This window comes from Dunckerocampus dactyliophorus, chromosome 16 (genome assembly GCF_027744805.1).
Source record: "Dunckerocampus dactyliophorus isolate RoL2022-P2 chromosome 16, RoL_Ddac_1.1, whole genome shotgun sequence".
NCBI lineage: Eukaryota > Metazoa > Chordata > Actinopteri > Syngnathiformes > Syngnathidae > Dunckerocampus > Dunckerocampus dactyliophorus.
In genome coordinates this window covers 14,648,665-14,667,901 of record NC_072834.1, presented here as the reverse complement: position 1 = coordinate 14,667,901, position 19,237 = coordinate 14,648,665, and the positions used below count along the sequence as shown (strand labels likewise).

Here is a 19,237-nt window from a genome sequence, read left to right as displayed (position 1 = left end):
TACTTTGGTCAGGCCTGGTACAGGTTTATTAGTGTTAGGCGCCCCCTACTGGCCAAGTGAAGGCGACACCAACAAAAGCCAAGTCTTGAAATTCTTTGCATAATTTATTTTTCTTATCATGATTTTTTTTTCCCAACTCACAAGTCATATTTTACATCTTTGCAATAAAACATGAATACAATAGTTTTTTTTTTAAGGGTTTCATAGATCCAAAAATATTTCACCTTTTTTTCTTCTTCTTGTCGTCGTAGGTTTTGGATGCGTACGTTGAACCGGTGGCGAGGCGAGAGTTATGTGCATGTGTGTGTCCACGGCCGCAGCTACACACTCACAGTCATATTGCTGTAAAACGTCTTCATCACACGTGAGCTTTAAATACAAACATCGATGCACAAATTGTTCATCCTGGCCGACTGAAAGGACCAAAAGGTCGGCCGGGGCGGACAGAACCGAGCCAATAAGAATAATTAATAATAATAATAATAATAAATAATAACATGTGATTGGTGCAAAGTGCAATTACAAAACAAACACTGACTTTTTTCTTCTTAAATAATCAACAAATGTGAGCGAATGTGAAGGTTGTCAGTCAGCTGATTAAGTCTCCAAACGGGCCGGAACCGAGACTTTATGTACATATTTGACAGAACAATCACAAAATGTACAAAGAATAAAAGAATAAATCAAATGTGGTCTTCAACCCGGGCGGTAAGGTCTCGCTAACATCTCCGGCAAAAACTATCACCATCCTCGACTTTACCTCACTGCCATCATCATCATCATCATCATCATCATTAATATTACACACTATGTTACAGACAGCAAATCAATAAATTAAAGAACAAAAAAGAGGCGGAGCCTTATTTACATGAAAACATAAGCAAGTCTGCAGAGGGTAAAAGAATTAAAATCCTACTTAAAATGAACATAAAGGACCCCCCTCCTGCCGCAGATCTTCTTTACAAAGTGAGGATGAAGAGCGTCTGCCTCGTAGAAAACAAATCAAGTCTGTGAAGCCTTAAAGCACAACCGGAACCAGAACCCGGCCCGTGAGTGAGAACGACCCCCACAGGGCTTGTCACTCCTCGCCGCCATTCTGCACGTTGTTGTTGGTGGTGGTGTGTGTCTTTGGGCTCAATGTGTGTGTGTGTGTGTGTGTGTGTGTGTGTATGTGTGTGTGTGTGTGTGTGTGAATACACACCTGTGTGCATGTGTGCTCACAGGAAGTAGTCTCATCAGAATCGCCAGGCCAGGAAATAGAACCTGAGGTCCGTCACCCTCCCCCGCCTCTTCCCCTTCCTGTGTACCTGGAGTTTCCCACCTGGCAGATACAGCATTCCCCCCCACCCTCTCCTGCTTGGTGGTCCTCAGTAGCGGTTCTGGTGTTCGTAGTGCCAGCGGTTAAAGTCGATGTTGAACGCAACGATGCTGCCCGACGCCATGCCTGTGATCAGGGTCCTGTGGGATAAACGTCACAGAAAAAAAACAATTTTCAAACTAATACATTTCCCGACCAACAGCATCCTCAGTAAGAATGGGTAGCAAAAATTGGTACCATAATGGCACCGGTACTGATGTAAATGAGAGAAACCAGCCTGAAAAACCAAGCAGATGTAAGATGTAAATTATTATATATATTATAATAATATATTATATATATTATATATACTATATATATTATATATACAGGGCTGTCAAATTATTACAATGGCTTTTAAAAATCAGATTAATCTTTAGTTTTTCAATTAATTAATCATGATTAATCACCATTTGCAGCTATGTCTGAAATATGCAAGTGGTTACCGTATTTTATAGAAAGATAAATGACAGGATTATACAATAGTGTGTGTTTGCTCCCTTCCTGATTTCTTTTTTGTTTGTCACACTTAAATGTCTCAGATCATAATAAAAAATTTAGTATTAGTCAATGATAACACAACTGAACACAAAATGCAATGTTTCAAACTACTGAAATTAAACTATTATTAAGGGGAAAAAAATCCAAACCTACATGTCCCTGTGTGAAAAAGTGATTACCCCCTAAACCTAATAAGTGGTTGGGCCACCCTTAGCAGCACTCAAGTGCAATCATTTGTTTGCAATAACTTGCAATGAGTCTCTTACAGCGCTGTGGGGGAATTTTGGTCCACTCATCTTTACAGAATTGTTGTAATTCAGCCACATTGGAGGGTTTTCCAGCATGAAGCGCCTTTTTAAGGTCATACCACAGCAGCTCAATAGGATTAAAGTCAGGACTTGGACTAGGCCAATCCAAAGTCTTCATTTTGTTTTTCGTCAACAATTCAGAGGTGGACTTGCTGGTGTGTTTTAGATCATTGTCCCGCTGCAGAACCCAAGTTGGTTTCAGCTTGAGGTCACGAACAGATGGCTAGTTACTATAGTTATAATAGTTACTATTAATAAAACAAACTGATTATTATAAATAATACATTTAATTTAATTAATATTTACTATTCATTTAGTGGCACTGAGATGAGTCAAAAATGAGGTATAGATACGGCCAAGTCAAATGACGTCTGTTGTTCAGCTGCACAGACAACGGTGAGCATCTAGCTAAACTGCTCTGGTCGAAACACTGGAATGTTTGATTGTTCTTCACCTGAAAAGATGCTGACCTTGCCACCTGCAACAAGTGCAAGTAACTGTATTTTCCTCAATGAAGACACGAACTAGTGTAACATTGCCACAATTGGGTATCAGTGATTAATTTCTTCTCCAATTGAGCATAATGTATGCACTTAAAGTACTCGAAAATCTTGCCATTTTTGTTTGCACATTTTTGCACATTCCCTGTGTTCTGTATTGCTGCCAGTTTTGTTGCGATAAATAATGACAAGTTAAGTTAAGTTAAGTATTACTTACTTATCATTTAAATTAATATTCTGTTCAACAAAAAAAACAAAGAAACTAAGAATTTTTTTGGACAAACTTTTTATATTTTCCTTTCAGTCTCGGTTTAGGTGACGTTTAAGCACAGGCAGCGATATGGCACTGCTGTTGAATAATATCTAAACGATACCCAACCTCAGAAACAAATCCCTGGTAACTGTTTCTGTAGCAAAAGCATCCTCAACAACGGCTACCCTGGTAACTGTTTCCCAAGCAACAGCACCCTGAGTAATAGTTTGCCCAGTAACTGTTTCCCAAGTAACAGTTTCCCTGGTAACAGTGACCCCACTTAACAGCTTCCCCATTAATCAGCATCTGTTTCCATAGCAACAGCATACCCCACAACAGTTTCCTCACTAAAGAGCACCAGTTGCCATAGCAACAGTTTACATAGCAAACGTTTCCTTGAAAACAACAACATTAGTAATAATGTCCTCCTCTATTCTTCTATTCTCAGATTGATCTGAATTAAAACAGTTTCCATGCCAACAGTCCCAAGGTGGTGACAGTGTTACCTCTGGTCGTGAGAGAGGTCCATGGCGCGGATACCGGCATCACATCCTGGGTAGATGTAAAGCTGCTTGAAGTCACACGCCTGCCACACCTCCACCACACCGTTGTCGCCGCCGGTCACCAAGTTCTGCCCGTCGCTGCTCAGCAGGATGGCCTGGCGGTGCAACAAGACAAGAACGTGCACTTGTGTCAAAAAGGACGATTGCGTGGTCACGTCAGAGTGTGGTGACAGCCGGCGAGAGTCTCTCACCCGCGTGGAGTCGTTGACCTCCATCTGGGCCAGCAGTTTTCCATTGATGCTGAAGTTGCAGAAGCGTCCTCGCTCGTAGTAGATGATGCAGTGACCCTCGCTGGACACAGAGATCAGACGAGGCTGCTGGCACAGCTCAGGACCTTCCAAGGCCCTCAGGAGGTCTCCTGTGATGGTGTGGACCAGGCACGGACCCTCTGAGGAGCAAAAACATGCCCACTTTCACACACCATCACAGAGGACAGGAAGTACTATGCTGCACTCCACTCACCTTTGGCCCCGCTGATGACCAATCCGAGCTCAGCACAGACAGACACACACACCACCTCATGGTCATGTCCCGTCAGCACGGCCCGGGGGGCGGGATAGTCACCTAGAGGAGACAAAACGTCTTGAAGACATAACAGATTTCACATTTCTTAACACTTAATTCAGACCCAAATGCACTAAAGCAGGAAGTGAACATGAAAAGAGGTGTGGGAGCACTGTGAACCAATACTCACTGTTGTTGGGGTTGTCCCCAATGATGTGGTGGCGTCCACTCCAGTACCACAAAAGTAGAGTGGCATCTCTGGAGCCCGACACAATGTAGCAGTCTCCTCCGATGTACGACTCAGACCTGGCCAGACAAGTCACCACGTCCCAGTGGCCGAACACGATCTGGGTCAGCTTCCCTGTTCAGAATCAAGATGGTTAAGACATGGTGAACGTGTGAAGATCCCGTCCGTGAGGTGGTCCTACCGGTCTCAGTAGAATAGACGCGGAAGCTCTTGTCCCAGAAGCCGCACACCAGGATGTAGCGGTTGTCGGCGGTGACAACGAAGCAGTGTGTGTTGATCTGGATGCTCTGGTCCACTAAGTCTGTGATCTGACGCTTGTTGGTGCCTGAGTTGTTTGCTGGACGGGACCATGCAGAAATGTTAGTCCTGATTCCTGTAAGACCACCCCGCTAAAGACACACTGCCTTCTGATTGGTTGACTACCAGAGGCCTTCCTGCTACTGACCTATGAGAGGGTCCATCTCAATGGGCAGGTGGTGGGCCTGCTCCAGGGAGTATCCTGGTGCACCACGGAGGCCTACAAGCAGGCAAACGCAAGAGTTCACCATGCAAACTGTGCACATTAACATGGTATATACACACACACACACACACACACACACACACACACACACACACACACACAAACACTGACCGACGGTGTTGTGCCAGCGGTTGACGGCGAAGAGGCGGCTGCACGTGACGGTGACGGCGGCGGGGATGCTGAGGTGCGGCAGCGTGTTGGCGGCCACGTGTGTGACGGGCGAGTTGGATGGAAACTTGAGCACCATAATGACGTCCTGTTGCATCTGATCCTTAAACATCAGAGGACTCTGAGGAAGGAAACACTGGTGAGACAGACAGAGAGAGCCAGGAGGAGGAGGAAGAGGAGGAGGAATGGAAATGGAGGAAGAGACAGAACCGGTGGGACAAAGAAGGGAGGAGGAATGGGAGAAGGTAGATTAGTGGGAGAGAAGGGTCACTGCAGGTTCACACACTGAGGGGACGGGGCCTCGGAGAAGGGAGGCAGAGTCACTGATTGGCTGGGTTTGGGTGGACATGGAGGTTCTGTATCGTATGACTCAAAATCAATAGGGATCTTGCTTTCAGTAGGGATCTAGCTTTCATTAGCATAGAGTGGATAATTAAATGTCCTCAATTCACTCTGATGTACAAGAGTTTGCTCAAGAGGTTAAGAAAACGCTGACGGATGCGTGTGACGGGCCGGCGTCTCACCAGGTGCATGGCGGAGGAGCGAGGCGGGTGTGGCTCTATGAGGAGCTGCGAGGGGATCTGTCCGCACGTCTGAATCTGGGCCTCCATCACCTGCCGTCATCCACACACACGTCAGTAACAGCAACACTTGTGATGCATAGTTACAAGATGTGACCCGTTGTCATGGCGACCGACCTCTCTCTGTGCCGCGTCCAGGATGTCCAGGTTGACGGCGCCCTCGTAGGACAGGAAGTTGAAGACGTTGAGCGCCCGCACGGCCTCGGGCCCTCGCTGCTTGTAGCCGAAGATCAGGTCAATCCACTGGTGAAGCTGACACGAGACAAACTCGCTCTCCAGGGCCTAGATGGGCAGCGGGGGACACTGTGAAGCCAAATCACAACTGTTTATACACTGTACATGTGTTGAACAACATCTCACCATGCGGTTGATGCGGACAAAGTCTTCGGGTTTCTTGGCCCACACAGGAAGCTCCACATCGCACACAGGAAGTCCGTCATCGCGCACGCCCAGCTCGTACTCATTGCTGTTGACAAACATCTCAGGCAAGTAGTAGAACTCTGGGATCAGTTCCTGGAGGACAACGAACCATACAGGTATGAACGTACAGCAGGAATACTGTTTTAATGGATGACATACAGCAGGGGTGTCCAAAGCGTGGCCTGGGGGGCATTTTCTGCCTTATTTTATTGGCATACCATACACACACCTCACCTTTCACAGCGATCCTAATGCACCTACACTGGGCTTGAGGAGGTCCGCTCATAGTACCCAATATGGTAGACATAAGAGTAAATAAGCCATTTGAGACGTAAATAAAACTCCTGCTCGTGTGTGTCACAGTAAATTCCCTAAGGGACCTGAGTGACGAGCGGACAGATGCGTGGCGGATAGCAAGTGATGTCGGAGGTTCAGAGTTGAGTTTTAGCTTGTCGAGGGTTATGGACCCAACAGTAGCCGTGCTATTATTATGATTATTATGTTATTATTATTATTGTTCCGGTTGTAATATAATTTAAACCTGCAATAAATGTCTGCTCTGGCGATCACGTCTGGTGCCTGTTTCATCAAACAATTACTGACACCTTGTGGCCAATGTAGAATACTACATTTACAATTAGAATGCTTCTTCTGCCTTGTATTTTAGCACATTTAGTTAATTCATTATTTTTTTAAAATAATTTTTATGCTCAAAAATGCTTAATTTAGGAATAAGTGCAATTTGCTTAAATATACATATTTTCTTTTACTAATACGTTTTTTTCAACAATGAAACAGCGGCCATTTATTAATTAAATTATTTTTGAAAAACTACAATAGAGTGAGGGTGCGCTGTTCGAACTGTGATGTAGCGAGGGACGAATGTTTATTTAGCAAGTATCCAGACACCTAGTGTTATTGAAGACGGACATGAAAGCACGTACTGCTCTTCTCATCGATCAGCCCCTGCTGCTGAGGGCCCCTCTACCATCTAAAAGCACTCACAAGCTGCTCAGTCTTGCTTGACATTAAAAAAAAGGTCTGTTTGTAGTTCTAAGGATCTTTGTTTTGGTCTCCATGTCTTTTTACAAAATTTTTATCACGTCCTTATTGCCCTCACCTATAGCATCCATTACAATTACCTCCACATGCACCATGGACAATTATGCAAATGAGATGATGACGTCACTTTTCTACCTGCATTGGATTGCTTTTAGCATCTTTAATGTCACTTTAATGACACTTAATAACACATAATGACACTTTTCTGAATGTTGGGACACACCGTCATACAGTATTACTACATTCACCACGACAATTCATTAGGTACACTTAATTGGCTAACTGTTTTTGGTTTTGTTACCTTGACGTCTGCAGTGTCCCTCTGACAGTTCCTCCATGAGTGTCCGATGCCAGAGAAGGATCGGTCCGGATGGTCAAACTTGCCATCGTTGGCGTTGAGGAAGAATGTGGTGAAGGGCTCCTGCACGCATACGCACACGCGCACACAATGAGCACAGCGGTTCAGACAAATTCCATGCGGAGGTCATTCCACTCACTATTCTGAGCATCCACATGAGGGTGGAGTGAGCCGTGGAGTAAAGAGTCGTGTAGTGGTCGGGAGGCGTGCTGTCGTCATCCCATGTCTCGTAACGCTCGGCGTAAAAGGCAGCTCGCTTGGGATTCAGAGCTCCGATTGGCTGTAGAAACCCAGAAAGGAGGGAAAACGTGAGCGAGAAAGTATGGCGGTACTTTACTACACAGCTATAAGGGGCAAATCAGTAGACGTCAATGTGAGCTCAGTATTTGGCAAGTTTGTGTCCAATATACACAACAAAAATATAAACCCAACGCTCTTGTTTTTGTTCACATCTTGAGCTGAGCTCATATGTAAAACTCTATGTCCACAAATGGCCTATACAGTGAATATAATACAGTCAAACTGCACATTTTGGAGTGGCTTTTTGTTGTAGTCATCTCGGCTAAGGAGAAGTGGTCACTAACACAGTTAGACACATTTACCAGCAATATTTGAGAAAAATATGCCTTTTGTGTCCATAGAAAAGCTTTTCATCTTTGAGTTCAGCTCATGACAGACGGAAGCAAAAACAAAATGATTTATATTTGTGTTGAGTGCAGCTACTTGTTCTTGTGAAAGTCCAAAACATTTCAATGAATATCATGAAAGGACAACCTCATGGGCCAAAGTCTGATGCCGCATAAATAACGAGGTGAACGTGTGTAAGAATTCTCAAGCAAACCTTGGAAAGGTCTCGGAAGTTCCCAGGCAACGTGAGATCCAGCTCCTCCGAGTCATAGTTGGTCAGGACCCAAGGGAAGATGGGGTACTGGTTCAGATCGTTGTAGGTCCTCCCTGCAGGCCCATGTGTTAGGTTGATGATGGAATAGGGAAAACATGTCCGCAGTAAATCACTTGACTTGATGTTATGGCTATAGCATGATGAAGTTACATGATAGCAGCACATTGCTTGGTCACATGACCAGCTGACCTGCAATGGTGTTGAGGAACATAAGGTACTCAAAGTTGGAAATCTCCCTGCGTTGCCAACGCTGCGTCATGTTGGACGACTTGAAGAGCTGGCGGGGAGTGGCCAATGAAATCCGCCTGTTTCACACACACACGCACACGCACACGCACAATATTTCGTAAACAAGCAATACAACGACAGAAGCCGCCAAGTTGTAGCCTACACTTACCGGGCCTGTGGCAGACCATAGCTGGTTCCCACCCCGACCCGCGGGAGACTATAGACCACCCTCTTCACAGTGGCCTGGTCGGGGAAGTTAAACATCACCGACGCTGATGAAGGAGGATGGCGGAGGAGGAAGAGTCAACATGGAAGTCTTACATGAGCGGTTCTGTTTGTCTTACTTCTGTTGGCCATGAAGACCTCCAGTCCAGTGTTGTGTAGCAGGTAACGTCTGGAGAAGACAGCTCGGATTTCGCTGAACATCCACTTGCCGTGAAGACCCTCAGAGTAGGCCAGCACCTGGATGCAGAACATGACAATTACAACACAATAATAATGCAACATTGCAGGTACGGAGCCACTGTTAGACATGTGATGGATGCTAAATGAAGCTATGAGCGTGTGCGGGCTTACTTTAGCATCAGCTTTCTTGAAGGCTGGGTCCTCTTCGTCCACCTCGAAGTAGATCTCAGTGGTGGTGATGGACAGCGTGCCACGGGCCACGACTACCGGTGCCACCAGCTGGGCGGGCGTGCTCAGCACTACGGGACCTGAGGAGACAACTAGCATCACTTCGTTTGAACACGAGACGCTTAAGATGAAGTGGTTAGCAGTCAGTGTATCATTATTTTTGATTGGTCATTTCCTTCCTATATACTGTGTGTGTATATATATATAAAATCATTCAGTGGCTATAAACAGTTCTTACTTATTCTAGTGCAACTATGCGGGGTGGCCAAAAGGAAGGCCCTTAAATTTGTTTTCCTTTTACATTTAGGACTTCAGTGTGCTTTTAGACTGAATTTAACCAATATTTTATTTAGGGAAAAGTAGTTTTTTGGCATTTTAAACTTTTTATAGCCACTATATTTCCCTTGAATTAATAGTTTTGATTAGCATTAGCATTAGTGTTAGCGTTAGACTGATTGTTGTATCCAGAGTGAGATTGTTGTTGTTAGTGCAGTTGAAAGCACCAACTTGCCTCTGGACGTAAAAAGTCGTGGGCGGAAACGGACTAGAAATAAAGACAGTTCAGCGTTTAGTCACCAGGGGGCACACATTGGGCCAGCGTGCCATCGTCATGGCGTTTGTCTTACCCGCGAGGTTGTCGATCTCTTTTTCCTGCAGCAGGCTGACGGCGTCATCGTCACCCTCCAGCATCAACTCTGCCTCTGGGTTCTGCGCCACCACCGATTGGCTGCGGAAGCTCTTCTTGGACTTAGGCCCCCCCTCCTCTTCCTCTGTGCCTGTTTCAGAAAGTTTCAAAGCATGACCTTCTGAAGATGCTGCAGTGTAATGTAGTATAGAGTAGTAGTACAATGTACGACATTGTAGTACAAGGTGACAGACCGTAGTCCTCGATAGCTTTGCGTGACACATCGGCATGGGTGGAGCCGAAGGCGTTTCTCACGAATCTCCGCCTCCTCCTCAGGTCGTCCTCCCAGTAGTCCAGACGCCAGAAGTCATGTAATTGGCTGAAGACAGAGAAGAAGAGGAGTCAACGTGTCAAAGTGTCAGTCAGCCAGAGGTGCCATCTAGCCCTATTAGAATAAATCTAACTGTATTATGATATACGTACAGTAGCTGTATTACTAATATGATTATATATTGTATGTAGCTGTATTATTATATGCATCGCTGTACTATTATATAGCTAACTGCATTATTTTAAATACATACATATATATATATATATACACTGTATAAATCACTATCATTATATATCTGTTTTATATGTGTATATATGTAGCTGTATTAAATATATATCTATATATATATATATATACTGTATTATGTATAACTGTATTATATATTTAGGTTTTTATCATTACTTACCTATCTGTATTTTATATACATACATACATACACACAAACACACATACATATATACAGTATATATATATATATATATATATAATACATACATACATATACAGATACAGAGTTGTATTATAATATACAGTGCATATCTAGCTGTATTACACTATATATAAATAATTGTATTTCTAGCTGTATGAGCAGGATTATTATTGTGTATGTAGCTGTCTTATTATATAACTATGTAGGGGTATTATTTGATAGTATCGAGTTGTATTATATATATATTTCTGCTTGGCAGTGTAGCACATGTGCAGTACTGAGGACATCACATGTCACATGACAGTGACCCACCTCTGCGACATGGTCCCCCAGGCTCCGTGCTTGTTGGTGAGAATGTTGAGGATCTTCTGCTTCAGCTGGTTGGCGGTCACGTGATCTCTGTGCTTGGCCGCGCTGATCAGGTGGTCGCACATCTTCTCCTCTTCTCTGCGGTCAGCGGCATACTGGGCGCAATTGGACTAAAGGATGGCAAGAAAAGCACGTGATGATTCCTATCTTGTGCTGGTTTTGGGACAAGGGCAGGCAGGGGGCACCGCGCCAACCTCAAACTCTGCATGTTTGTGCACGTCCTCTGCTCGCTGTCGGTTTAGGATGAACTCTGCCTCGTTGGCGACACGCACGATATGATCCTTCATGGCGTGACACAGGAGTCTGAGCACAAACACACAAAAATTCAACAGGACACATGCATGATTCATGCACACAGCCTCATACTGACACCTACTGATCAGGCCCTACTTTCACCGATATTTACATCGTGGCTGCACAACAACTGTATGTAAGAAAAGAGCATTTCCTGCCACGACACAAACATGGAGGACTTTCAGCAAAAATACTACATTTTTAATTTAAAAACTATAAGACCATAATGTTCATTAAGTCAAAAAATACTGAAGTGCTTACCTTCCCTCGTTGATGAGCTCAATAAAAGCCAACCCTGCATTCTTCTGGATAGAATTCTGCCACTCCTAAGAGACACCAAATGTCCTAATTAATTCAGTAACCTCTTTGCACATCTTTAACCTTCAGTTTTATTTTCATCTTAAATTTTTGTTTCACTTCAAATTTGTATTTTTATGATTTATTTTCTATTTATGATGTATGGTGGTTGACAGGAACCAACCAGGAACGGCCCAACGATCCAAACACAGAAATGATCCAAAAGCAACAACACACAAACATCATATAGCACATGCAATAGGGAAATGCTGCAAGTTAAAAATGCAGGAATCATGTAAACGCTGCAGGATCAGACACACAAACCCCAAAAGCAAATGCATAAGAGAAATGCTGCAAGTTCACGCAAAACAAAACGGAAGTTAGCTCGGCTACGAGGGGCAGCCAGACCTGAAGGATATCCCTCTTTAAAGACTTCAGCCGTAATGTTAATGGTATTCTAATTCTTAATATATTACACAGTAGAGTAACCCGTTTTACGCATTTAACAAAAACAAACAGAAAAATGTAGCGTTTCTTTCCGCCAACTTTCTTCTGGGCATCCTGCTCATGTCTTGCAAGAGGGCTATCCCTCAGGTATGGCGCCCCTCGAACCCTAGCTAACTTCTTGGTAGCATGGCTAACTTCCGTTTTGTTTTGCAAACTTACTTATTTCTCTCATGCAGGTGTTTTTTGTATTTGTGTGTGTGTGTGGAATTTTCACATTTCTTTTGTACTTGTTTTTGATCCTGCGGCATTTATGTGATGGCAACATTTTTAATTTGCAGCATTTTCCTGTTGTGTTTGTTTTATGGGGGAGTGTTTGGTTTTTTTTTTGGTGTGTGCTTTTGGAGCGTTTGGACCTTTGCTGCGTGCTTGACCCATCCGCCACCATAATGAGATATTTATTTTGTATTTATTCTTTACTTAATTGTGTAGTATTCAGTGTGACGTGTTTGGTACCAACGGCAAGAAACTGCTGCTCCTTTTTGGACGTCAACTGTAACTGTGTAGTTGCGTTAGGAGCAGGATGTTGATGCTACAAAGCTATCAAAGCTCCATTAGCTCCAGTGGTTCTTAAAGACCATCAAGGACACGTGGGAGCGTCTCCTCTTACGTGATCAATATCTGAGCTCGGGTTTCCTCTCCTGGGCCTCTAATGGCGGGAAGGCCGGAGTAACACTATACATGCTGACGAGTCAGACGGGAGTCAGGAGAGGATGGAGGAAGGTGAAAAGCAGTCAAATTGAGACGCTCCAGACGTCTGATGGAGGAGTCCAGGATGGAAGAACTCTTTATGCTGTCGCTCGGATTTTAAAGAGACCCAACATTTGGAAGACAAAGCCACTTTTAAAAGGAAAAAGAACTCTTTGATGTCAACGGAATTCAGAAGAGGTAAGTCACTCTAGAAAATATGATCTAATCTGCTTTGAATGTAAGGTCATTCAACTAGAACGACACAAAGTAAAGCACAGACTTCCACCAAGGCAGAAAGAAATGAATCGATGCATTATTTTGTCATCAAAATACAAGCAAATTCAATATTTCACATCCAAATGATTACTGTATAACATGAAAAGACGAAGTATTATTATTCATTATTAATCTATTATTGTATTCTATCTTTGTCTGGGAAAAATCACATGGTTCTTTTATAGATGGAGAGCAGTCATTTTAAAAACCTAATTGTTGCAAATGAGATGACTTTGACCCAACAAAAGAGAATCCTAGATCCACACTAAAAACATCCTTGGCCCACCCCCCTACTCAGCTTTATTTCAGTGGGTTGTGTAATTTTTGTGTCATCTGCTAGCAAACACAGAGTGGAAAGAAAAAGTCACTGATGGAGCATCCAACACGAGAACAATGTCTTGAAGGACAACACCACACACATATTGTGTTACATCTGCAATGCGCAGCACAGATCAATAACCCCAAGAGCCTCCTGCGTGCATGTGAGCATTCACGTTATAAGCGAATCAGGATGTAGGAAGAAAAGACCTGAGACGGACCTGAGAGCAGAGCAGCATGACGAGCTCCACCACCGAAGTACTGGACTTCATGCACACCAGACCTGCAGCATGGACAGACTCAGTCAGAAGTCTTTCTGATCACACACGTGCACGCGTGTGCACGTTGTACCCACACAACCTAAAATACCGTCTTTAGTTTTCCAATAGTGTCATTTTATTGAGATGTTTATAAAAATCATGCGACAGAGAAGACAAAACCATACTAGAGGAGGGAAAAGGGGAAAGAGAAGAAGAGGAAGAAGAGGAGACATAAAGACAGTGGAGGACAAGAACAGGACGCCAGGAAGCAGGTGAGCAGCAGGAAGGGCGCATCACATTCTATGCCATCTTTAAACACTAACTAAATTCATTCATTCATAACAATAATAATAATAACAATAATAATAATGTAATCTACGAGATTAGCACCAGCTAACTAGCTACAAGAAGAGACATCATACCTGCTTGATTAATGAGTGAAGCAGCCAGCTCGGAGACAACGCACGCTCACTCTCATTCACCCACTCACTCACTTAACCATGCACTAATCCAGTAACTCACCCATACATTCACTATACTCTCTCACTCACTCACCTATCCAGACTCATTGACTCATTCACTCATCCACCCTGCAACCCGTCAAAACACTGATTTACTCACTCACTCATTCAGTGCTACAGCCACACACTAACTTACTCACTCACCCATTGACTCATCCACTCACTTACTCACTCATTTCCTCAATCGTTCACTCATCTCCCCAGCAACCCACTTATTAACTCAGCGACCAATCAACTCACTCACAGTCATTCACTAATACATCCATCCACTCATTCACTCATTAACAAATTACATCCACTCACTCAAGCGTCAACATACACACACATGCACGCGCACGCACACACACACCCTTTCACTCATCCACTCACTCACTGATGACTCTATTTACTCACTCACAGACACCTCCTTTCACCCACTCACCTCACCCATTAACAATTCCCATCTACTCACTCACTCATCAACTCACACACCCAACCATCTACTCACTAATGACTCCATTCACTCACTCACTGATGCATCAATTCACTCACTGGCGCCTCCTTTCACTCTCTTCACCCATTAACAGTTCCTACACACTCACTCAATTGCCATCCACCCTCTCACTGACGCCTCCATTCACTCACTCACCTCACCCATTCACGCCGTGACGCAGCGAAGGTGTTGGACAGTCAATGGCGTGTGTAGACAGTGAGACGGAAGACGCCACTTATAAAAAAAGGGGGCGTGTACAGCACCTGTACCTTCAATGAGCAGCTCCTGCCCATGACTCCCCAGCAGCGTCCTGGACAGGAAGGGGGCAAAGTCCACAAAGATCTCCCTCAGCAGGGGGGCCACCTTCTCCAGGGCACGCTCCAGCTTGGTGGTGATGCTGCGGTCACATGACACCACACAGGTTAGCGCGCCAACAGCCGAGCAAGACCGAAGTGAGCGTGCGGAGAAGATGGCAGGCAGATGAGGCAAAAGAAAAGGTGAGGTGAGGTGAGGGAGGCAAAAGAGGACACAAACGAGGGCGCTCATGTTTGCTTGGTGACTTCTCCCAACCAGCTGATAACATGCATTACCTCAACCTACAGGACAGAAAAGGAAGTGCAGGCTCAGACATCGCTTGATGATGCTGAGCCTAGCGCTAGCAAATTATAAAATACTGTCTTTTCAGTGTAAACAGTGAATATTGTGATTAGTTATAGTAAAGTAGTATAGTGGAATTTCTGAGATATACAACACAGACAATATGGTATGATATGCGCTAACAATCAAATTCAATAAAAACTTATAGAAAACTGACGCAGGTCTGTGCTTCATTGATTGTCATTCCATTTTAAAATGTTTTAATTGCATTTTCTGTGTGTGTGTGTGTGTGTGTGTGTGTGTGTGTGTGCGTGTGTGTGTGATGGAGGCGGGGCAGGGTGTGTCATGGGACAGGGGCTTGTTGAGTGTCTCCTTGCCTAAAACACTGTCCTGCATCTCGAGGGGCTGCCTGGAAGCCTGCCAGAGAGCTAAAAGACTTGAGCTCAGGGGGCGTCTGACCGCTGCGCAACGCACACTGCGCCACCTCACAATAGGCACTGCAACACAAACACACGCGCACACACACACACACTGATTAAGGGACGCACGTGCACACTCACCCGGCCCCCCAAAACACTCAAAACTGCTGCTGTGTTGAAATACTAACATGCTATTTGGGTGATATTTAAACTATAATAATAAAGCTAAATATTTACACCAGGGGTGTCCAAACTTTTCCTTTGAGGGCCACATACTGAAAAATGAAAGGATACAAGGGCCACTTTGATATTTTGTAAAGCAACACATGTAGATATACAAGATATTTTTCAAGAAAAATAACTTTAAAAAAAAAAGCTTTGTGATATAGGTGAAAAATTTTTATTTACTTCTTAAATAATCTTCAAAAATTGTCTTTTTGTAATATTATGACTTTATTCCCATAATATTATAACTTTTTCCCCAACTTAACTTTCTAAAAATTACAACTTCATTTTGTTTTGTTTCTCATCATATTATGTCTTACTTTTTTACTTTAAATATTTCATCTCCATGCTACTAAAAAAAAATCTTTTTTTTTTAAAGTTTATTCTCGTAAAATTATTTTTTTTTCTCATTAAAATACGACTTCTTTCTCTTAATAGTTTACTTTATTCTTGTAAAATGACATTTTTTTTTTATTTTATTTTTCAAACTATTTCAACTATTTCTTCTTGTACATTTTCTTCTTGTAATTATGGTTTTATTCCCGTAACACTTTGACTTCTCATAACATAGTAACTTTAACATAGTAACTTTTTCCACAACCTCATTTTCCAAAAATTACAACATTTTGTTTTTTTGTTATTAATAATATAATAAATAATCATAAAAATACAATTATTCATAAAATAATAATATAATAATAATAATATAATATTACAACTTTTAAAAAGTCTCTTATGCTTAAAATTTATGCTACTAAAATTACAAAAAAAAAATTTCTCTTAATATTTTGACTTTATCCTTGTAAAATTACTGCTGATTTTCCCATTTTTGCGGTTGTTGTTTTAGAATGTGCCGCGGGCCAACTGAAAACAACCCGCGGGCCATAAATGGCCCCTGGCCTGCACTTTGGACACCCCTGTTTTACACAAATGCATCTTCAAAATGATTATTTGACTTTATCACATGAAGAGAGAGTGTGTACTATAAAAAAAGTTTCATAATAGCATAAATGAAAGGAAAACACATTTATTTCTGGAACTGTTCAACAAGCTCTTTATTCTATTCTCTCATCCCATTTAACAACAGTACCGACTGACTTTATGTTATATGTAATGTCAAGGAGGAAGCGCAAAGACAGACTGTGTGAGATGTTTCTTACACTTAGTGTGTGTTTGTACATTTAGTGCGTTTGCTGCTTGTTCAAGTTAAACATAATGCATAGATAGAGAGATAGATAGAGAGATAGAGAGATAGAGAGATAGATAGATAGATAGATAGATAGATAGATAGATAGATAGATAGATAGATAGATAGATAGATAGATAGAATATTTACAATAACAACAAGAATACATGCACAGCTAACTACATGCCAGCATGTCAGGGGGGTGGGATTACAGTACTTGCAGAAGGAAGATGAGGACCAATGAGTGAAGCAAGAGCAGTGCAGGAAGGACGTGGAAAAATGAAACAGACAAAAGTTGTGGCTGCGTTCAATTCGCGCGCTCACGTCAGTACACTTCAATAAGTATAGTGTTTACACCAGGGGTCACCAACGTTTTTCTTTGTGAGAGCTACTTTTCCAAAATGAAAATGGCCAAGAGCTACTCATTTTTGTAACATTTATATTCAGAGCTTATTTTAAACCCAAACAAAGCGAATATGCTTGTTTTACCAGAACATTAACAAAATGCTGGTGTCCACAACTCACATTTTGTATTTCAGAATGCATTTCTTTCTACTGTTCTTTCATTATTAACTGAAAACCTGAATGAAAAGCAGGCTTGCGGGCACCTCATGTGGTCGTGGGGGGCTACCTGGTGCCCGCGGGCACCACGTTGGTGACCCCTGATGTACACTGTGTACTGAATTACCGAGGGCGCGAACTTTGACAGTGTCGTGCTGTCTCAAATGCATTACTGTCGCTGTGCACTTACCTGAAATGATGATCGCAATATTTACTTGCTTCTTCTTCTTCTCTCCTTTATAATTGTGAATTGTACTGTAACCACTTGAGTTGGTCCCTCCCCTTCCGCTATGTAGTCAAGATTGAGTCCAGCACTGAGCACATACCATTTGGCCCGTTTTGAGTGCACTTAGTGTTTTGAGTGCATGAGTGCATTCACATTGAGAAGTACGTCAAAATGCAGTGCACTGTCAGTACCTGGACACTGCACTCAAAATGGTGAGTGCGCAGGGCTGGACACTGTCCACACTTAATAGTCGCCATCTTGGCTACATAGTAAACAGGGGAGGGATTAAGTTGGCGGATGAGGATTAACCTGTAGTCTTGGAAAGTAATTAACGGAAGAAGACTCGAAGGCCATTTCCGGTATATGATATATACGACACTAAAGGATTTAGGACAGCACTACACTGTAAAGGTTGAAGGTTTTAGACGTCGACCTCACACTGACCTCATGTTCTCCATGGTGTCTTCAGGCATGGGCGCCACCGTCTGGACGGCCGGCAGGTTCTTGCTGGTGGCGCCGTTGACAAACGAGGAGGAGGAGGACGATGAGGAGGAGGCGGAGTCTGTGGCACCTGGACAGGATGTACGGGTAGGAAAAAAGAAGAGTGAGGAACAATGTTAGCCTTCAGGACCGGAGCATGCTTTAATGCAGCTGATTGAGTTTGGCTCCAATTTCACTGCTACTCGTCTGCTAATGGGCCCCGGCCCCCTCCCGGTAGCACAAACAGCCTGGCGATCAATAGAAAGGAATCCATTTACACTGAGCAGATACAGAACCACAAGTCTGATGGATGTGCTGATTCGCATTCTGTGTAGCATCGCATAGGGCTGCAAGCTAACTGATGCTCATCCCCTTATCGCAAATGTAAAAAATGCATACAGTTGTGCAAGATGGAAAGGTGACCTGAAGATCATCTATGACACGTGTGTTCAAAGTGCGGCCGGGGGGCCATTTTAGGAACGCAGCTCATTTATTGGCCCTTGGGCATATTCTAAAATAAAATAGATTAATTAATAGGACACACTCCTGATCAAAATTATAAGACCACTTGGAAAATTGCAAGAATTTACATTTTCAAAATGCAAAAAGAAATTGGAGACAAAAATGTTTTTGACATTGTGACAACCATTCAAGTGAAATAGGTTGTTTATCAGTTGATCAAAAGTTTAAGACCACAGCTAAAAAAAAAAAAAAAACCCGAAATCCCTCTAAAATATAATAAAATATTCAAAAAAGGACTCAGTAATGAGTAGCTGCGCCATTCTTGCTATTCACCCCAAAAATTGTTTTGGGCATGCTTGATGCCAGTGTTTCCATGATGCTAGTGGGAATGTTGCTCCAGGTGGTGAAGATGGCTTCCTGGAGGGCATCCACTGTCTGGAACTGATGTACATTTTTGTAAACATCCCTTGTTATCCATCCCCAAATGTTCTCAATTGGATTTAGGGGAACACACAGGATGGTCACGCTGAATGGCCCAAAAGAGTGAGGTTATTGTTAACTGCAGAGTGGTCATTTTGAAAAAC

General features: G+C 43.0%; 1 protein-coding gene across 18 annotated transcripts in view; it reads right to left on the bottom strand.

The window, feature by feature from the left end:
• Positions 1–91: 91 nt before the first annotated feature.
• The window catches only part of nbeaa (neurobeachin a), a 106,123-nt gene continuing 86,977 nt past the window's right edge, over positions 92–19,237 (bottom strand). For 2 of the 18 annotated variants that reach the window (XM_054755939.1, XM_054755945.1), the window contains 28 exons: positions 18,156–18,282; positions 15,472–15,591; positions 14,761–14,894; positions 13,466–13,527; positions 11,421–11,485; positions 11,060–11,168; positions 10,809–10,975; positions 9,987–10,111; positions 9,734–9,883; positions 9,619–9,651; positions 9,051–9,187; positions 8,819–8,936; positions 8,644–8,746; positions 8,436–8,551; positions 8,187–8,299; positions 7,485–7,625; positions 7,289–7,408; positions 5,866–6,018; positions 5,623–5,787; positions 5,449–5,538; positions 4,868–5,060; positions 4,679–4,750; positions 4,415–4,570; positions 4,177–4,347; positions 3,945–4,046; positions 3,674–3,870; positions 3,426–3,577; positions 92–1,458 (listed from right to left, as the gene is read on the bottom strand). In XM_054755939.1, coding sequence (XP_054611914.1) covers positions 1,368–1,458; positions 3,426–3,577; positions 3,674–3,870; positions 3,945–4,046; positions 4,177–4,347; positions 4,415–4,570; positions 4,679–4,750; positions 4,868–5,060; positions 5,449–5,538; positions 5,623–5,787; positions 5,866–6,018; positions 7,289–7,408; positions 7,485–7,625; positions 8,187–8,299; positions 8,436–8,551; positions 8,644–8,746; positions 8,819–8,936; positions 9,051–9,187; positions 9,619–9,651; positions 9,734–9,883; positions 9,987–10,111; positions 10,809–10,975; positions 11,060–11,168; positions 11,421–11,485; positions 13,466–13,527; positions 14,761–14,894; positions 15,472–15,591; positions 18,156–18,282 — 3,482 coding nt within the window. In that variant the 3' untranslated portion in view covers positions 92–1,367. Of the gene's footprint in view, positions 1,459–3,425; positions 3,578–3,673; positions 3,871–3,944; positions 4,065–4,176; positions 4,348–4,414; positions 4,571–4,678; positions 4,751–4,867; positions 5,061–5,448; positions 5,539–5,622; positions 5,788–5,865; positions 6,019–7,288; positions 7,409–7,484; positions 7,626–8,186; positions 8,300–8,435; positions 8,552–8,643; positions 8,747–8,818; positions 8,937–9,050; positions 9,188–9,618; positions 9,652–9,733; positions 9,884–9,986; positions 10,112–10,808; positions 10,976–11,059; positions 11,169–11,420; positions 11,486–13,465; positions 13,528–14,760; positions 14,895–15,471; positions 15,592–18,155; positions 18,283–19,237 lie in introns of all 18 variants that reach the window. The other 16 variants (XM_054755942.1, XM_054755954.1, XM_054755943.1 and 13 more) reach the window with 11 other exon arrangements.